This window comes from Gorilla gorilla, chromosome 1 (genome assembly GCF_029281585.2).
Source record: "Gorilla gorilla gorilla isolate KB3781 chromosome 1, NHGRI_mGorGor1-v2.1_pri, whole genome shotgun sequence".
NCBI lineage: Eukaryota > Metazoa > Chordata > Mammalia > Primates > Hominidae > Gorilla > Gorilla gorilla.
Window position 1 is genome coordinate 178899499 of NC_073224.2, and position 16957 is coordinate 178916455.

Sequence of the window (16957 nt, forward strand, 5' to 3'; positions counted from 1 at the left end):
ACCATCTAGGTGGAAAAAAAGGCATTCTGGAAAGGAAAAAAATATAACGATTTAAAAGAAAGAGCGAGAAAAAACGCATTATAGGTGAAAAGGCCACAATGGTTTTGGCATGTATCTTGAAGCACGTTTCAGAGTCTCTGCCTCCTGCCAATACTGGCAAGTTCTCAAAACTTTTAAGGAGGTAAAAACATTGTTTAGTGTTTACAAATCTTCAGTATTATAACAGATGCTTGTCAAATCAGTTGTATGTAAGTTGACCGATCTACCTCATATTTGTATTGGCAGCTTCCCTTCCACAAATAACAGGTCTCTAAATCTCTCAAATCAAATTTGAAATATTTTCAGACAAAAGACCCTTAATATTTTCTTTTACAATCTTCCTGTTGCGCGCATAGAGAAGCAGCCATTACTGCGGTCCCGTGAAAACCAATGGCCAAACATTTGGCTGGCATTCAGGCATAACAAGGGATTCTGGGATACATCAGGAAAACCAAACCGAAGGGTAGTCTGATCTATGCTGCTGTCAATAAATCTTTCATAAGCAGTAAGGATGCTAACTCTCCTAAGTAACCTTCTAAATGTCATTTTACCAACATAACCCCTTCAGGCATTGCAACAACCAACAACTGTGTTAGTTCAAGGATTGGGAGCAATAGCACAGTAACAAACCAACGACGAAAAAGAATGCACGTAATGAGAACAGCGAAAAGATTGCATTTCTTTAAATAACAGAGAAATGTTTAAGACGAAAACTTAGAATGGACACTGCTTACACCGACAAAAACTTCACAGGTATTTCATTTTGATGTTATCTTATACGGAAGCACACATCATGATCTGCATCACCTGTTGGCACTTTCAAGTTTCGATGTTGGTCATCTATTCAGGATAATTTATAGGTTATATTTTTCTAAATATCTAAAAGGTAAAAACAAGATTTTAAAGAGTGCTTCTTGAAAGCACCTGTAACACCTATACTTTTTTTGCGTTTTGCTGTGCTTAACATATGCAGACACATTTTTTTAAAATTTTAACTTTACTTTCTCAGTAAACAAAACAAATGAACAACAATAGGGTTAAGAGTGGGTTAAAAAAGGGCTACTTATTCCTGTTTAGAGGTCACTTGAGAGGTGCTGACTTTTCATTCCTGCTACCCAGAATTGGCTAAAGCAAAAGGCAATTCTTATAATTAAGTATACATTTTTGAAAACCCAAATATTTGAAACACTTACAGCTCACATCCTCTAAAATACTCATCTATCCCCTGCCAACAGAATGCAAATGATGATGTGACATGCTTGCAAAGCTAATTTCTCCAGTTTCTTATGTAAGGGCAGATGGATAACAAAAGTTCTCTTTCTAAAACATATATTGAGAAAAGTAATAGAGAACAGGCTATCAGCTGGCTTCTTTAAAAACTCACTAACATTTTTAGAATTAAAAATGTTTTGAAGAAAAGTGCAGTGTTTTTACAGGTAACATCTCTCCTTTGTAAAAAAAAAAAAAAAAAAAAAAAAAAGAAAAAAAACCGTTAAATATTTGAACCCCAAAACAACCTACTGGTAGGATTCCACAACCCTCTTTCTTCCATCTGGCTCAAGTAACTGCCATGAAGGCAATCTAGCAAGACCGATATGTACGTATATAAAGTCAACAAGTTACACAAGACCTGAGCGTTCACATAGCACAATGAGCCTTTTGTCCAAAACAAGACGAAAGGAACAAAGTAAAAATGCATTATTTTATCCAGTCCTCAATAGTTTTATCCTGCATGCTATTCTAAACACTGAAACATGCACAGGTAAGACATGCCTTGAAAAAAAAGAAAAAAAAATAAGATTTTATAATCAAAGCAACTCACTACATCAATTATCAATAGCAATTTTTCAATGTGTTCATGCAATACACAGGTTGGTTATTTTTAATATTAACCTCTCCATCAATTACTGAAAGAGCTGGTTTGTTTCCCTTAGCTATCTGAGACAACACTAAGAATTCCTAAATACAAAGCTACTAAGTCTGCGTATTAATGTGATTATTTTTCCTTCCTAAATGATCAGCAATTTGATAGTAATCTTACCTCCAACTTCTTAATTGGCAAGGGCTTCAAGAGGCCTCAGTAGGTTAAAAACACTCCCAGCAGAAAACCAACTAAAAATATTGCCTCAATACCAAAATAAATGCTTTTAAACTAGATCATTTGTCAGTTAAAATATACTCTTTATTAAAAGGGTTTTCACGAGGCTTCTCTCACCCCCTCATCAAAAAATGTGATTTAAACATATCACATATCTGATTACCAATGCCTCTGAAAACACTACTTACCAAAAGAGCTGAACTTAGTGAGAATTCGCTCAAAGCTATGCTTTTTCACCTGAATGAAGGTGGCACCTCTCTCAATCTTTGAAACCACACTGGCTTCATGTACGTGGCCTGCAACTTGGGGAGCTCAGGAAGGATCCGGCATAACGCGGAGGCCATCAGGAAAGAAACACACACAAGAAAGTGGGAGGAATTCTCACCATCGCACTTACCTGCTGCATGCACAAAGTATGCCAAATATAAATCGAGTTCCTTAACAGAAACCCCTATGTGATGGGGTTGGACACAGAGCCCTGGATTAGAGCATTGTGGGGACTTTACAAGGCGCTCGCCATCAGTACTTTCCAGCGGAATACCTTTAAACAAAATCACCATAACAAGGTCCAACCTCCAGACTTTATCTGCCTGGCGGAGGCAGTCAATTCTTCGCATCTTGCCTTTCTGGTCTGGGTTGGAAAGAACACAACATGGAGGTTTTTTCCCTGTAACTGTAAGAACAAAATCCTCTCGATATTCGGGTCGGATATCTTTCCGCAACTTTGCCAGAAGTCGAGATGCCCACTTCTGCTTGACCTCTGGTTTTTCACTTAGCAATTCATCCTTCACGGCTCTCTCTTCTTCTTTTGACATACGCTTTTCATGTTTTTTGAAGTATTTTCGTTTTCGGGCCTGCAGGTTGAACCATGTGTAGGCAAAGGCTCGGACGTGGGGCAGAAGTGCTTCGATGAAAGGATGAAATTCATCCTAGGAAAATGAACAAAAACAAAAATATAAGTAGAATGAAAACAAAAGAAAACAACTTTTCTTCAGCAGGTCACCTTAAGAAAGAAATTCCTCATTTCACTTGAAATTTCATTAGAGCATTCTGTTACCAAAATCATACACAGGATCCTATGGGAAGTCTGGGAAGGTGGGAGAGAAAACTATCAGTATCATTTCTTATGATCGGAAATAAAAAAACTGCTAAAAATTAAAAAACTGTTTTAATATGTTCACCAGGGTACACCAGCTACTATTGTCGGGCCTAGCTCCCCATCCTTTAGATAGTAAGTGAAGTTTATCTAAATGCTTATAACAATGTATAATCTTAACCCTATTTCAAGGAAGGCATATCTAATTTTGTCCCAGCCTTGACCTCACCACTTGTAGTACAGCCAGGGCCCGGCCGCCAGATTGGCAAATCCTAAACATTTAGATGCCAGTCAATGTTTATGGAAGTCTAGGAGCAAAAAATCATCTCTACAATCAATGAAAACAAAGGCTTTCCCCCTAAAAATATTGCATGTAGATTCTGATATGTTTCTTACTCATTTTGCTAGTGTCTAAATTCCCCTTTTAAATATTATAACTACATATAATTTTTTTAGTCAAAAACTAGGAAAAATTTGGCAGGTTCATATACAAAAGAAGGGTTGAATTTGATATTTATTAGGCTAAAATAAAAGATCTATGCCCAAGACATAATTGCTAATACTATGGGAATGAAACAAAAAGGGGGAAGAAAGAGGAAAAAAAAAACAAAGAAAAGCATACATGAATACATTTAATTTACTAATATGATTGTGAAGTGCTTTCAGTAATAATCATACCTAAAAAATAGATTATTTAATTTTTGCAAATACTATTTCAGGATTTTTCTCATAGGGAATCAGAACCTGGTATTTTCAATATTTACAAGATGCCAGGAAAACCCTCATAGATGCCTCTTAAAATTGAAAAAAAAATTGAGTTTCAAATATTTAAATGTTTCTTTCTGTTTTGCTTAAAATGTTTGATCCTTATACATGACATTTTCTTAGGAAATATAAATATATTTTTTAAAAAAATTAAGCAGGAACCTCCACAAAGCTTTCGGAGTACGTCTAACTTTTGATTAACTAATCCACACTGTTACATAACTTCTCTCTGCCACATAACCCCCTCTCCAAAACATAGATTACCTTCAAATAAATGAGGATTAGAAACCAAAGAAAGATTCGATGGCTTTTTTGCTAAATGGTGTAGGACAGACAAATATTATAAAATGCATTCTTTTTCAGTTTGTTATATCTAACTAAATATATACTTTCAAGGCACAGGTAGCAGTAATGTCCAGAATATTATTATTAACACAATTACTAAATTTTTAAATGTTCAAATGTGAACTGATAAGGTAAAATATTTAATAGTCGTGTTGTTTAAAAATTTAGCAAATTATAATCAATCATTTAAACACTCTATATGACTGAGCTTTTAAAAGTAAGTATATATTAATATAATACATAATAAATCACTTCAATAACTGACTTTTTTCCTCTCTGCACAAATTTCAGGCTCTATGTTTCAAGTTTAGCTTTCAAAACTGCTCTTTTTCAATAAAAGAATCCAAAAGAGAAGTAGTCAGCTTTTGTAACACGTGTGCATTCTTTAAGTAGAGAGAGAATAGAAAAAAATACAGGAATTGTTATTCTTGCCATAAACCATTAACATTTTTAAAATTTCTGATGTTTGAGAATATTTCTTATTCTCATACTTTAGGTGACAGGCATGGGGGGCAAGTCACAGTTTATCTGCAAAGGTATACGCCAAACCACAAAGCATCTAAACGTTACTAAATTCTGAGCTCATCCTTGAAATGATCTAAAATACATAAATTTTAGGTTTGAAACAGAACTTCACATTGACTGATTTTCTTATATATACAAGACATGCTAGGGACCAAGACTCTGTTGTATTATGCAAAAAACTCCTGGAGTCTACCTTAAACTACCAAGTGAGCTTTCACCAAAAGGAGGACTTCATTTTAAAGTTTCATCCCCATTTTATAATGCAAAGGATAACTTAGCTCCAAACGATTCATATCTATGTTAAAATGTTATCTTATTTAAAAGTTTGATTAATGATAATAAGCATTTAAAATAAATGCATTCTAATATGGCATTTTAAGTGTCTGTAGATACTCCCAATATGCTTTTCAAAAAACTGCAAACTGCATGCATGCATTCGTGTCCAACAGGATTCTGTTTACCTGCCAACCAAATGCCCATATATCTCATCATAAAAATCCTTAAACAAGAACAACTATGTCAACTAGTCATTAAGAATAACCTAAGTCCCCAATTTTGCATCAAAAGTATTTACAATGTATTACTCCCCAAAGATTAAGAACCTGCCAGTAAAAGTCTACAATATTTTGTATAACTTTACTCATATGCACAATTAAAGTATTAATTTTTTCTAATGTATCTTTCTCAAGTCATGATTTAAAATATTCCAGAATATCAAAACTAAAGAGTATCATTAGCTTGCAAGAAATGTCCAGGAATAGCATAAATGATTAGTTAAAAAAAAAAAGTAGTGTGCCCTTATAATTCATGTTGCTGAACATATCGCTATAAGCTACGTACTATTTCATAACATTCAAGAGAAAAAAAAGAACGTTTTACATATGTACTCAGTGCGAAAGTTATAGGCCACCAATAAAAACAAACCTGAAAACCTGTTTCAAAAGTGGTATTACTTTGAATCAGCATCTTAAACATTGATCTGTTTGAAAGTGAGCCAAGTTTAAGAACCACTGAATGCTGATATTTCTGGAAACTACTTTTTTTAAAAGTTCACCTACAAATTTCTGCTGGGTTATCATTATATGGACAGTACCTGATTTGATTATATGCCCATATTTGATTAAAATAAGATGTCTAGGTTTTTCTTGGTAAAGTTTTTTTTTAAAATTGCCTACAAGTTAAATGGAGTTTTATTTAGAGTACTTCTATCACTGTGCTTACTGATTATTTTTAATGAGCAATAACCTACCGAAGTTCTTCTTCCTAAAACTGGCTCTAAAACATTATAAATATCCCAGCAAGTTAAATAAATTGTAAATAAATTTTTAAAAGCAGAACCCATAAAATATGAGCCCTCATTCACTATTTATTGTACATTTTCTTTACAAACTGTTACACTAAATAAGCATTTCTCTTAGTGGTGTTTCCAGAAGAAGGCCTAGTGAATGCATCAATCAACGCTGCTAAATATGTAAGCCGAAAAAAAAAGAAAAAAAAAAAAACGTTCTTAATGTCATAATACCTCATGAACCAAGAGAAGCCAACTTTGTTAAATACCTGACTGTGCCCTAGGCCTGCATGGATATACAGGTGCCCTCATATATGCACCATTCCCAAATATAAATTTATCTTTTCAGGGCTCAATTGAGAAGACACTAATGTATCTGTTAGGGTCCTTTCCCTTTATTGCAGCTCGCTGATATTATCTACAAGTTCTCTGTGTTGCAAACTTCTGCCAGCTAGAACTTCAGCCTTCGAATCTCAGCATTTTCACTATAGTCCGTAATTCATTCAAATTATCTTACACTTTGCATCTTATCCATATGCAATTGTGAACCTTGCCAGAAGTGGTTGGAAAAGTTTCATTCCATACTTCCACAAGCTACTAAAATAGGAACTTTGGAAGTTTGTTAGGAAAAAAAAAAAAAAAACTTTTACAGTAACTAAAAGTAACTGCTATCCATTATTAATGCTAGGCCTAAATCCCAAACAGACCATTTCAACATAAAAGATGCGTTTAAGAGTCTTCTGAGATCAAATACCCGGTATTATTACTGTTAGATATTGCAATAAGAAGGGATGTCATGTGGGAAATAAATCCAGAATCTAGAGAGGAGAGCGAAAACTACTGATACTTTTTAGCCTTCCAGAAACTATTCCGGTTAAACCGTTATCTCCTACTAAATGAAGGCAAGAAGTGGTAGGTTTTTTAAGGGAGAGGTGAATAAACATTTTATGTGAAGCATATAACTTCATGTAGGTGATTAATGGTCAGATCCTAATGTACCAAAGCAGTATGAAATCTCACGCTTAAAAAAAAAATAGCGCAAAACCACTTTGACTTCAAGCCTTTTAGTCAAGGAAAACAAATAACATATTCAAAGGGGACCGGATTTGAAGTCTCGAAGTAGCAATATTTTGCCTGGGGGTGGGTAGACAAGGGAGGGATGGACAGGAGGGCACGGAAAGGAGAGGCGGTGGGGCGCAAGAGCCCCACGCTCTGAGTTGAGTCGGAGGGGAAAAGTTGCCCCCGTCCTGCGCGCGGAGCGGCCGGAGTCGCGCGGTGGCGGTGGTGGTGGTGGCGGCGGCGGCGGCGGCGGCGGGGGGAGCCGTGTCCGGCCCGGGCCGCCGCTCCGGCTCCCGGCTAGGAGCCCAACTCTGCCCGGCGCTACCCGGCCCGCGGCCCGCGGCTTCCGGCGCTCGGCGCCCTGCACAGCGTGGGCTCGTCTCGGCCCCGAAACTTTCACTCCGGGAGAGCGAACGGGCCACCGGCGCGCGGCGAGCACGCAGGCTCCACCCGGCCGGCGCGGGGGAACGCGCGTCCACGCAGCCCCGCTCAGCCGAGGGCTAGCCGCAGCCTGCCCGCGTCCGAGGGGCGCTGTCCGGGCCGGGGCCGGGACGGCAGCCCGCGTCCTTCCCGCGGCCGGACCCCGAAGGCTGGCAAACAATAAACAAAAGTAAGAGTTCGGGGAGACGGCGGGGGGCTGCGGCAGCGCAGGCTGCGGGGAGCGGGCCGTTGGGCGCAGGCACCCGAGGTCTCCCCGCACCCGAGGACTGCAGCCGGCCCGAGCGTGCGGGGTGAGCGGTGGGCTCCGTCGGCGGCCCCCTCCCCGGGCGCCGCGGAACTACGGAATCCCTGCTCCCGGCAGCAGAAACGCTGAGCCAGATTTCTGCGTGTCATGGACTGCAACCCCGCCGAAACACGTGCGGGGTGTCCGAAAACACTGCTGTTCCGCAGTCCGTCGCCCTGATATTAATTAACGCATTAATAAGAGGGCGCCATTAGCCATGTGCCCACACAAATGGCCGTGCAAGAGGAATGCACCCGCATGGAAACAAAGTTACTTTCTTTAAGCGGGAGTCCCCCCCCACCCGCGGGCACACGCGCGCACACACACAGAAACACGCGCAGACACAGACACACACCGAGACGCACGCCCTGGGCCCGGCCGGAGCGACGGCCCCGGTGCCCCCCACCCAGCCCCAGCCCTGCCCCCGGCGCCCCGGCCCCCAAGCCCTCCGCATCCACGCCGCGGCTTACCTGGGTGAGACAGAGCGGAGAATACATAACTGCCGGGCGCTGGGGTATGCGTGTGCGTCTGGGTGTGCGGTTTGGAGGTGTGCGTGAGTGTGGGTGAGAGAGGAGAAAGAGGGAGAGAGGAAGAGAGAGAGAGAGAGAGAGAGAGAAGGGGGGAGAAAAAAAAATCAAGCCTGCTTCTTGCGTTCACATTTCCAAGTCGGCTCAACTGCAGCCAGCCAGCGCTATTGCCGCTCCATGAGCTGAACTTTAACCCCGCCTAGAGTTTCCCTACACTCCACTATACATGCCTACTGTACGCGGGCGTTAAAGGCATAGCGCACCCTTTCCCGCTCCCGCGCCGGCCCGGCCGGGTGCCCGCGAGCTGCCCGCGCGCCCGCCTCCGCCGCCGCTCTGCACCGCACCGCACAGCCGCCGCCCGCTCGCGCCGCCGCCGCGGGGGGGAGGGGGTGTGGGGGAGGGGGCGGCTGCGGCGCCGCGCGGCCAGCCGGGTCCCGAGCCTCCGCGGCCGCTCGCGCTCGCAGGCTGGCTCGCTCGCTCCCCGGCTCTCTCCGTGGCTCGCTCCTTGCTCGCTCGCTCGCTCGCTCGCTCTCCCGCTCGCTCCCCGGCCCCCCCCGCCCCCCTCCCCCGATCAGCGCATTACTGGGTAACGCAGTGAGGAGCGGTTACAGTCTGTACTCCCGGGCAGCTATAGGCTGCCACAGGATGTGCTTAAGCAAACAAAACTACTTTTCCTCGTCCCCATCCCCCCACCCCCGCTGCAGACCTCCGCGGACCTCGGTGGAGGACTTGGGCAACTTTGCCAGGTTGCCCCGCACCCCCCGGGCCACCGCGTGGGCACGTAGAGAACCGAGGAGGAGGCCGGGCGGCACATTTGCATGTATGCAAATTTCTTTGAAAAATCAGACCTCCTAGGTAACTTTTTTTCCCCCACTGAAATGCGGTAAGGCTCAAAGCATTGTAATTTCTCCAGCGAAGCTTTCTGTGGGAATAGATTCGTCGGCAGAGGTAATTATGCACACAATCCTGCAAACTTTGTGCAGCTTCGGTCCTGTGGCATTCAGAAGCGGGGGTGGTGAGGAATCAGTGCCCACAGAAGATTCACCGGATTTGGGGGGCGGGGGTCTGGAGAAAAGAAGGCGGAGATTAATGAGCGTTATCCCTCCCAGGACTGTGAAACTAGTGGGTTTGAACACAGACGCCATAGAAAAAGTTCTATCACGTTCAGAAACAACAGTGGTTTAGCTGTGACATCTTTTACTTTTTAGGAGGGAAAAAATATGTGAAAGGGATGTCCCCTTAGGGAAGGGAGATATTCTGATCCACAAACGCGTGCCCAGAACTGGACATAGGCTGTCATTACCGTCCCAGTTTCTGGGACACCTCTGGAAGGGTGCCTTTTAAGAATCCCTTTTTTCCCTCCCCCAGGTAATAGTTCTTAAAATGGAAAAGAGCTTCCTGCAATTATTTTAGGTTTGCTAAAGTATTGTTTTGGCAGAAAAGGGGGGGGGTGGTTTTTAGGGTTTGGCAAGTTGCCAGTAAGCCTGCTTTTCCAGTTTTTTTTTTTTTTAACCTCATATTTTCTCTCTAGGCTCTCCTCTCTCGGAGGGGGGGAAAGCCTACCTGCCTCTTCTAAGCCCCCATCCCTTATTTTACTTCTCTTCCTCATGATGGTTTGCAAAATGCTGCATTTGACAACCCTTCTCAAAATTCCAAAAGGAAAGAGGTAGGTATCATGTTGAAAGACACTGGCACACAGGGGAATCTGCCCTTCGGTGGAGGTGACATAGCCAGAGAGTCTCTAAAGAGAGGACATTCCTGTAGGAAAGTGAGGGTAAGTGATGTGTTAACAAGTGAGGGTGAGTGATGTGTTAAGGCCACTCTCATTCAGACTTCTTTTCAAAGCAAGGGGCAGGAAATACTGTACTGGAGAAAGAGCAAAAGAGAACCTCTGAAATAATTCTGCATCTGTCTAAAGTTATTTTATGCTTGTACTTTAGTTACTTTATTGCCAAAATAATTCCCGAATGCTCAAGAACCATTCTCTCTCCCACCCTCCCTCCTGAACATCCTTGGAAATCTCTCAAGATTATTTACTAAGGAGTGAGGAGAAATAATGATTTCAGCCTTTAATGAGAGAGTCCATTTTCCCAAACTTAACCCACTGCTTTTCCTTGGTTCCTCTCAGATTTTAGTAGGGGAGGAATGTCCTAAAAGCCAAGCTGTGTTACAGAGACAACATCCCTGGCCACGAGAACCTTTGCTGGGATCTATAACTTCAATGCGCTCCAAGTTTCCTCGATAGAAGTTTCTGGCTGACGGTCCCAACATGTAACTGAGGCACAGTGAAAAGTTATTGTTCAGAGTGTGTACTCGGGAAGCTCTCTTCCAGAGCAGATTAAAATCTTTCTTTTGGTGTATTAAAAGATACACTTCACATCTGCCTATTTTCAAAACGGCAAAGATTCTTACTTTTGAGTCTCAAGGAAAAAAAGATTTTTTTTTTTAAAAAGGACTGGCATGTCGCCCTGTTTTTTTTTTTTTTTTAATGGGGGAAGTAATTTAATGCTGATATTTCTACTTTAAAAACTTCTTTTGTTGCAGCAGTGGATGTGCCCCGCGATTTCCAGCTTTCTGCGGTTAGCAATATTATCTTAAGTAACTTTTGGCGCCCTTCGTAAGACTTTTGGATATGGGACGATTGTTTGCGCCCTCTAGGCAAGGGCTGGATCCAAGTTCAGCACCAAAGCCCTTCACATCCGCTCCTGCTTTCTCTCCTATCTCCGCCAGCTCCCGCTCCCTCCCCCGCGGAGGGAGGGGGGGAGGCGGGGGAACACTACAAAGCACAGTTCCAACTACAGCCTTTGGAAACAAGACTGAGAAAAATACAGTAGAAGAGTTACAGTTACAGAAAGGCTTCTGGTAACTTTCTCTCCAACAGGCATAAATTTAAACACACTCACAAAGAAACAGATGTTCCTCAAAGGGCAGACTGGGGGTAAAAAACATTTCCAACCCTCTCCCCTCTTCCCAAGTTGCAAAAGTAAATCCTTGTCCAGAGTTCACAAAGATACTAAGGCACTTGAGAGAGAGCAGGGATGGAGGAGGAGGGAAGAAAGAAAGGATAGTAGAGAGAGCAGTGGAGGAAACGCAGGTGAAGTATGGAAACTAGTTCACTGCAATCATATAAATGACCCATTGTTAGGAAGGATAAACCCCTTATTGGAAATAACCTCTCCAATCATTTATTTTGCAAGTGGTGGGAGGCTGCCTTGAAATGGGATTGTCTCTGCGCAAAGGAGGCTCCTGTCATGCTCTCTGCTATCCATATTCTTCCTGGCACAGAGCCCAGCCTTGCATTTACTGTGTTTTATTTGCAGAAACCTTACCTTGCCAGCTTTAGTGAAATCCTCTTAGATATATAAATTATGTCAATAAGGTTTCACTTATATGTACATCTCAAATAGCTCTCATTTTGGAGGTTACTTAATAGGGAGATCTTATTAATATGATTTAGATTTTAATACCCAAAGCAGTGAAGATAGGACTGGGATTCATAAGCGACAACACCATAATTCTGTAGTTCTTACCAAAACTAACTTTATTAACTGGCATTTTTCCTTCTCTGGTTTTTGATCTGCTGGTCACTTCTGTGCAGATTTTTCTTATGTGCATATAATCCTAAATTGAATCATGTTGCTGAAGTGAGTGTCCAAGTGAATTCTTACATCAAATTTCCAAGCCAGATTTGACTGGAAGGCCTAAAGCCTTGGGAAATAGCTCGATGGGAATTTAATCCAAAGAAGGGAAAGAGCCCATATTATTTTCCATTCACTTCCCAACAGAATTAGGTGTCTACACTGCTCAGAGAGGAGGAGATGGAGATATTTTAGTCAGAGGCTGCCAGTTACTGTCTCCAAGACAAGCTACTGCAGTTGGTTTCCACTGGATTTGTATCAAGCACTTGTCCAAGAGGCCAGACTCCAACTAACAGTTAGCAAGTCAGCGATCTTCCATACACCCTCCACGGGGGGTTGTTGTGGTAACAAGGAGAAACGTGAACTTGGCCAGTCTTAACGTCCTATTTCCTACTGACCATATACTTAAAAAGCAGAATTCAAGAATAGCCAAGAAAAAACACTCCCCTCATTTCTTTCAAGTGTGTAAGACAGCTGCTAGTGCACATGTGAAACATTCTCTCCTTTAAAGCTGTTGTTTAGAGTTCGAGAGGTTTACCTATTAATTTCAAAGTACTTGAAATGCCAAAGCTTCTAAGATAATCAGAGTAAGAAGTTTTGTAATGCTGAATACGCAATATATTACTTCCCAAAGCTCACTACAGTCTCACAATTCAGGCAAGATTTAAGCCACACGTTTCTTAAAGTTGAACTTCACATTCCACAAGTTACCAACTTCCCTGAGCATAAAAATAATAGCTAATGCAAAGTTAATAACTAATACAAAGTTATTTCTCTAGCAGAATGTTTCTTTTTCCAAAAGACAAGGAAGAAGGCACACGATTCATGCAAAACTCCCTCGATCAGCTTTTTTTTTTTTTCTTAAACGCGAAAACTCTTTCCTATTGTGCTTGCTAAATCCGGAAGCGCTTGTAGCTTTGACAGCTTGAACCACACCATCCCCTTCAGAGCTGCAGAGAACTTCAGATCTCCTCTGCCCCGCCCCCTCTGGCTATTGAGAACTATTGTACACCCAAGCTTCCTTATGATTGGATAAAGCTTTTGTCAGTCTCCCATGTTGTCCCATTGATTAGAGGATCAAATCGTCAATTATTCTCCGGGTCCAGACATTTCTTTTCGGGTTAGGTTGACTGCTGAGGCCAGACGTCTTTTACAGAACAGAGCACGTACAGGATTTCCCCCCACCCCTTTCTGGAACCGAGCAAGCGCTAGGAGGAAAAAAAATCTGTCAAGCTCAGCAATTTTTTCAAATCCCGAAAAAAAAAGAAAAAAAGAAAAAGAAAACCCGATGCACGTAACAAAAACACCATCAACAAAGCTACATCTTTAAAACAAAACCATCACAATAGACATTTACCCAGCAATCACTTAAGTGCATATGCGAGCTAGAGAAATTTTAGTCTTAGCCATTAAACAAAATCATTCTACCATTGTTTATAAAACGCATATCATATAAATGCAAAATAGAAAGTTTAAGATGTACCACGTACCATTGCAATGTAAAAAGAGTACGTGAGAAACTTTAAAATGCTCAGACGAATTGCTTCATTTGTTGTCCCCTTTTTTTTGCATTTAAAAAATATCTAAATAAACTTGGAACCGTTGAAAACCCGGAAGAGATTTTTTAAAAAGCTGTTGGCCAATTGCAGGCTTCTTGGAGAATTTTTTTTTTTTTTAACTCCAAATCAGAAGGCTTTTGCAATTGCAAGGCGCGCTCTCTCCCTCTCTCACTGTCTCGCTCTCGCTCGCTCGCTCGCTCGCTCTCACTCTCTTTTGAAAGCGATCCAACCCGGGCTGGCTGGTTCTCAGATTCTCTCTGGTTTTGCCTTGCGTGCTTTGGATTGTACGAGACTTTGCAGAAGTTGCAATCGATTCGGCAGTCCCTCTCTTCTCTCCCTACCCCCTTGTTTATTTCCGCAATCGCTGCAATTTGCATAGTAACCACGCACGAGGTACCGGCGGCAGCCGGCGGCGGAGGGGGCAGGGAGGGGGCAGGGAAAAGGCCTTGCCCCCTTCTCCCCTCCTCCAGTCTCTCTCCCCGCCAGTCGTCTCCTCCCCTACGGCGCGTGGCCAATAGGAGCCCCTACATTCGGCGCAAGCTCCGGTCTGGACACCGTTCTGAAGAAAAGCCCCTGTGTTACTAGGCCCGGCTCTCGGAATCGTGCTGTTGGCGCAGTACAAGTTCCCCTGCCTGCGCTCCTCGCAGCCGGTACTGGGCAAACGTGAGGATAAAGTACCTTTGCCTGCGGTTGTGCGGGTTTTGCACCTTTTAATCAAGTCTGCACACCTGCTTTCTCGGTTTCTTTTTCCAGGGTCTCTCGTGAGTTATTAGGCTAGTTCATGATGGTTAGTGAGAGATTTAACCTTTATTTGCACTAGTGTAGACCAAGAGTTAAAGATCCTCTTTGGTGCATTAATCAAGAGAGTGCAAAATGTCACAGGGAACTTGCAGTGAAATAAAGCGTCTACCCTAGGTTAGGAAAGAAAAAGACAGTGGCTCTATTCTCTGCAGATGACTGAACATAAAATTGTTAGGTGGGCTCCCTCAAGAATAAAGCTGTTCTTTTAAGGCAGGAGATACGGTGAAATTCTAATTTAATTGCCAAGCATCTAATTTGTCAATATCCTTACAAAACCTAGGTTCCACAAAATTAAAGGAGACCCCTCCCCTTCCTAATCCCCTAAGAGAAGAGCTGTAAGAGTTTTGACATTTAAAAGGGGGGTTTTAAAAGATAATTATTGGAACATTAAGTCCTTCATCTCACTGACTCACCTTATTTCATTAACCCAGACTCTTTAAGACCATGTAGTCTGGATATTTCAATGTCAACGGTTTAAGTGTTTGTTTTAAACAACAAAATAGCCATTGGTGCAGAGCAAGGAAATAAGACTCTGAAGGGAGGGAGTTATCTCTTTAAATGGAAAGCACACAACCAGGCTACTGCGGTTTTCGTTGTTGTTTTTAAAAATGTGATTGCTGGCTGGGCACGGTCGCTCACGCCTGTAATCCCAACACTTTGGGAGGCCGAGGTGGGCGGATCACAAGGTCAGGAGATCGAGACCATCCTGCCCAACATGGTGAAACCCCGTCTCTACCAAAATTACAAAAATTAGCCGGGTGTGGTGGCGCGTGCCTGTAATCCCAGTTACTTGGGAGGCTGAGACACGAGAATCGCTTGAACCCAGCAGGCGGAGGTTGCAGTGAGCCAAGATCACACCACTGCACTCCAGCCTGGTGACAGAGTGAGACTCTGTCTCAAAAAAAAAAAAAAAAAAAAAAATTGTGTTTGCTTTGAGTCAGTTAAGGAGCATAGGACATTTTGCTGAATAACTTAGAGGAAAACGTGTGCTTACCTGGCTTGATTAAAAGTATCCAGTAAGAAGTCAAGAGTAATAGGAAGCAACCTGGCAGTTGTCTGATTTTCTTAACTGTCCTTGGTGAAGGTACCTAATTAATTAATAACAGGACCTTGCATAGTTAAATTGGAGGTTAGAGAAACCTTATATTTTATGTTGAATCACATTTTTTGCTTTGGTCTTGCTCTCTACAACTAGTCGACTGATGTAGCCGTACTGTGGCTGGCCTTGGCATTAGCTTTGCTGTTCTGGTCTGCCCCTCATAGATGCAGATATGCTCTTGGCTGTAGCAAGCCTGTGGCATTTAATCCTAGCCTCCTCCACTGAGCATCCATTTCCACTTGGTGTACTACTCTCACCTAGAAATACACTTCATGTGGTGTAGCGGCTTCAGTTTAAATAAAAAATAATACTTTGGGAGGCCGAGGCAGGCGGATCACCAGGTCAGGATCTCGAGACCAGCCTGGCCAACATGGTGAAACCCCGTCTCTACTAAAAATACAATAATAATAATAATAATAGCAATTTTTTTAAGTAACCAAAAAAAAAAGTTTTGGGCCTGGTTTAGTTGGTACTAGACTGTGTGACCTTGAGATGGTTACATAACACCTGTAAAACAAGACATCAACCTATTGTGAGAGTGGAAGGTTTTGTCAAAAGGTAAGAACCTTTGATATGCAGAAGAGGTGTCAACCTGTACTGCATTGCTCTGTAGATGCTATGGTCTGAATAATCTCTGATGCTAAGCAGGCCAGGCCTTGTAAGTAGATGGTAACAGTGAATTTTGTGTGCATTGTCTGCAGTGCATTAACTCAGTTTGATATGGTAGGTTGGCACCATTTCCAAAGTGACCTTTTATATATCCATCTAGTCAACAACAACATAGCATTGACAACATAGCATTGGCTTCAGAGTCCAACTTAGGGTTTTTTTTTTTGGACAGAGTTTTTGCTCTTGTTGTCCAAGCTGGAGTGCAGTGCTGCGATCTCGGCTCACTGCAACCTCCGCCTCCTGGGTTCAAGTGATTCTCCTGCCTCAGCCTCCTGAGTAGTTGGGACTACAGGCACCCGCCACCATGCCTGGCTAAATTTTGTATTTTTAGTAGAGACCGGGTTTCACCATGTTGGTCAGGGTGGTCTCGATCTCCTGACATTGTGATCCACCCACCTCGGCCTCCCAAAGTGCTGGGATTATAGGTGTGAGCCACCAAGCCTGGCCTCAACTTAGGTTTTAATGTTGGTTCTACCATGTGTATTTTTTTTTTTTCAGGCAAAACCTCTGCAAGCTTTAGATTTCTGATCTGGAAAATGGGAGATAGATAACATATGTAAATTAACTAGTACATTATGTGTGCTCAATATAGGCACATTGAAGGTGCTAAGAGCTAGGGATACAGCAAAGAATGAGACATTATCCCTGCCTCTAACAAGCTTTCAGTGCAACGGGGTAGGTAAGACATAAAGCTAACTAATAGTGTAATGTAATAAGCGTTATGT

At 42.4% G+C, this 16957-nt stretch overlaps 1 protein-coding gene across 4 annotated transcripts in view; it reads right to left on the minus strand.

The window, feature by feature from the left end:
- NFIA (nuclear factor I A) overlaps positions 1-14067 on the minus strand; it is a 388160-nt gene extending 374093 nt beyond the window's left edge. The window contains exons 1-2 of one of the 4 annotated variants that reach the window (XM_055361791.2): positions 13595-14067; positions 2535-3066 (exon numbers count right to left, since the gene is read on the minus strand). In XM_055361791.2, the coding sequence (XP_055217766.1) occupies positions 2535-3066; positions 13595-13597 (535 nt within the window). In that variant the 5' untranslated portion in view covers positions 13598-14067. Of the gene's footprint in view, positions 1-2534; positions 3067-8409; positions 9000-13594 lie in introns of those variants that run through there. The other 3 variants (XM_055361718.2, XM_019019125.4, XM_004025889.5) reach the window with 3 other exon arrangements.
- Between the last annotated feature and the right edge of the window lie 2890 nt (positions 14068-16957).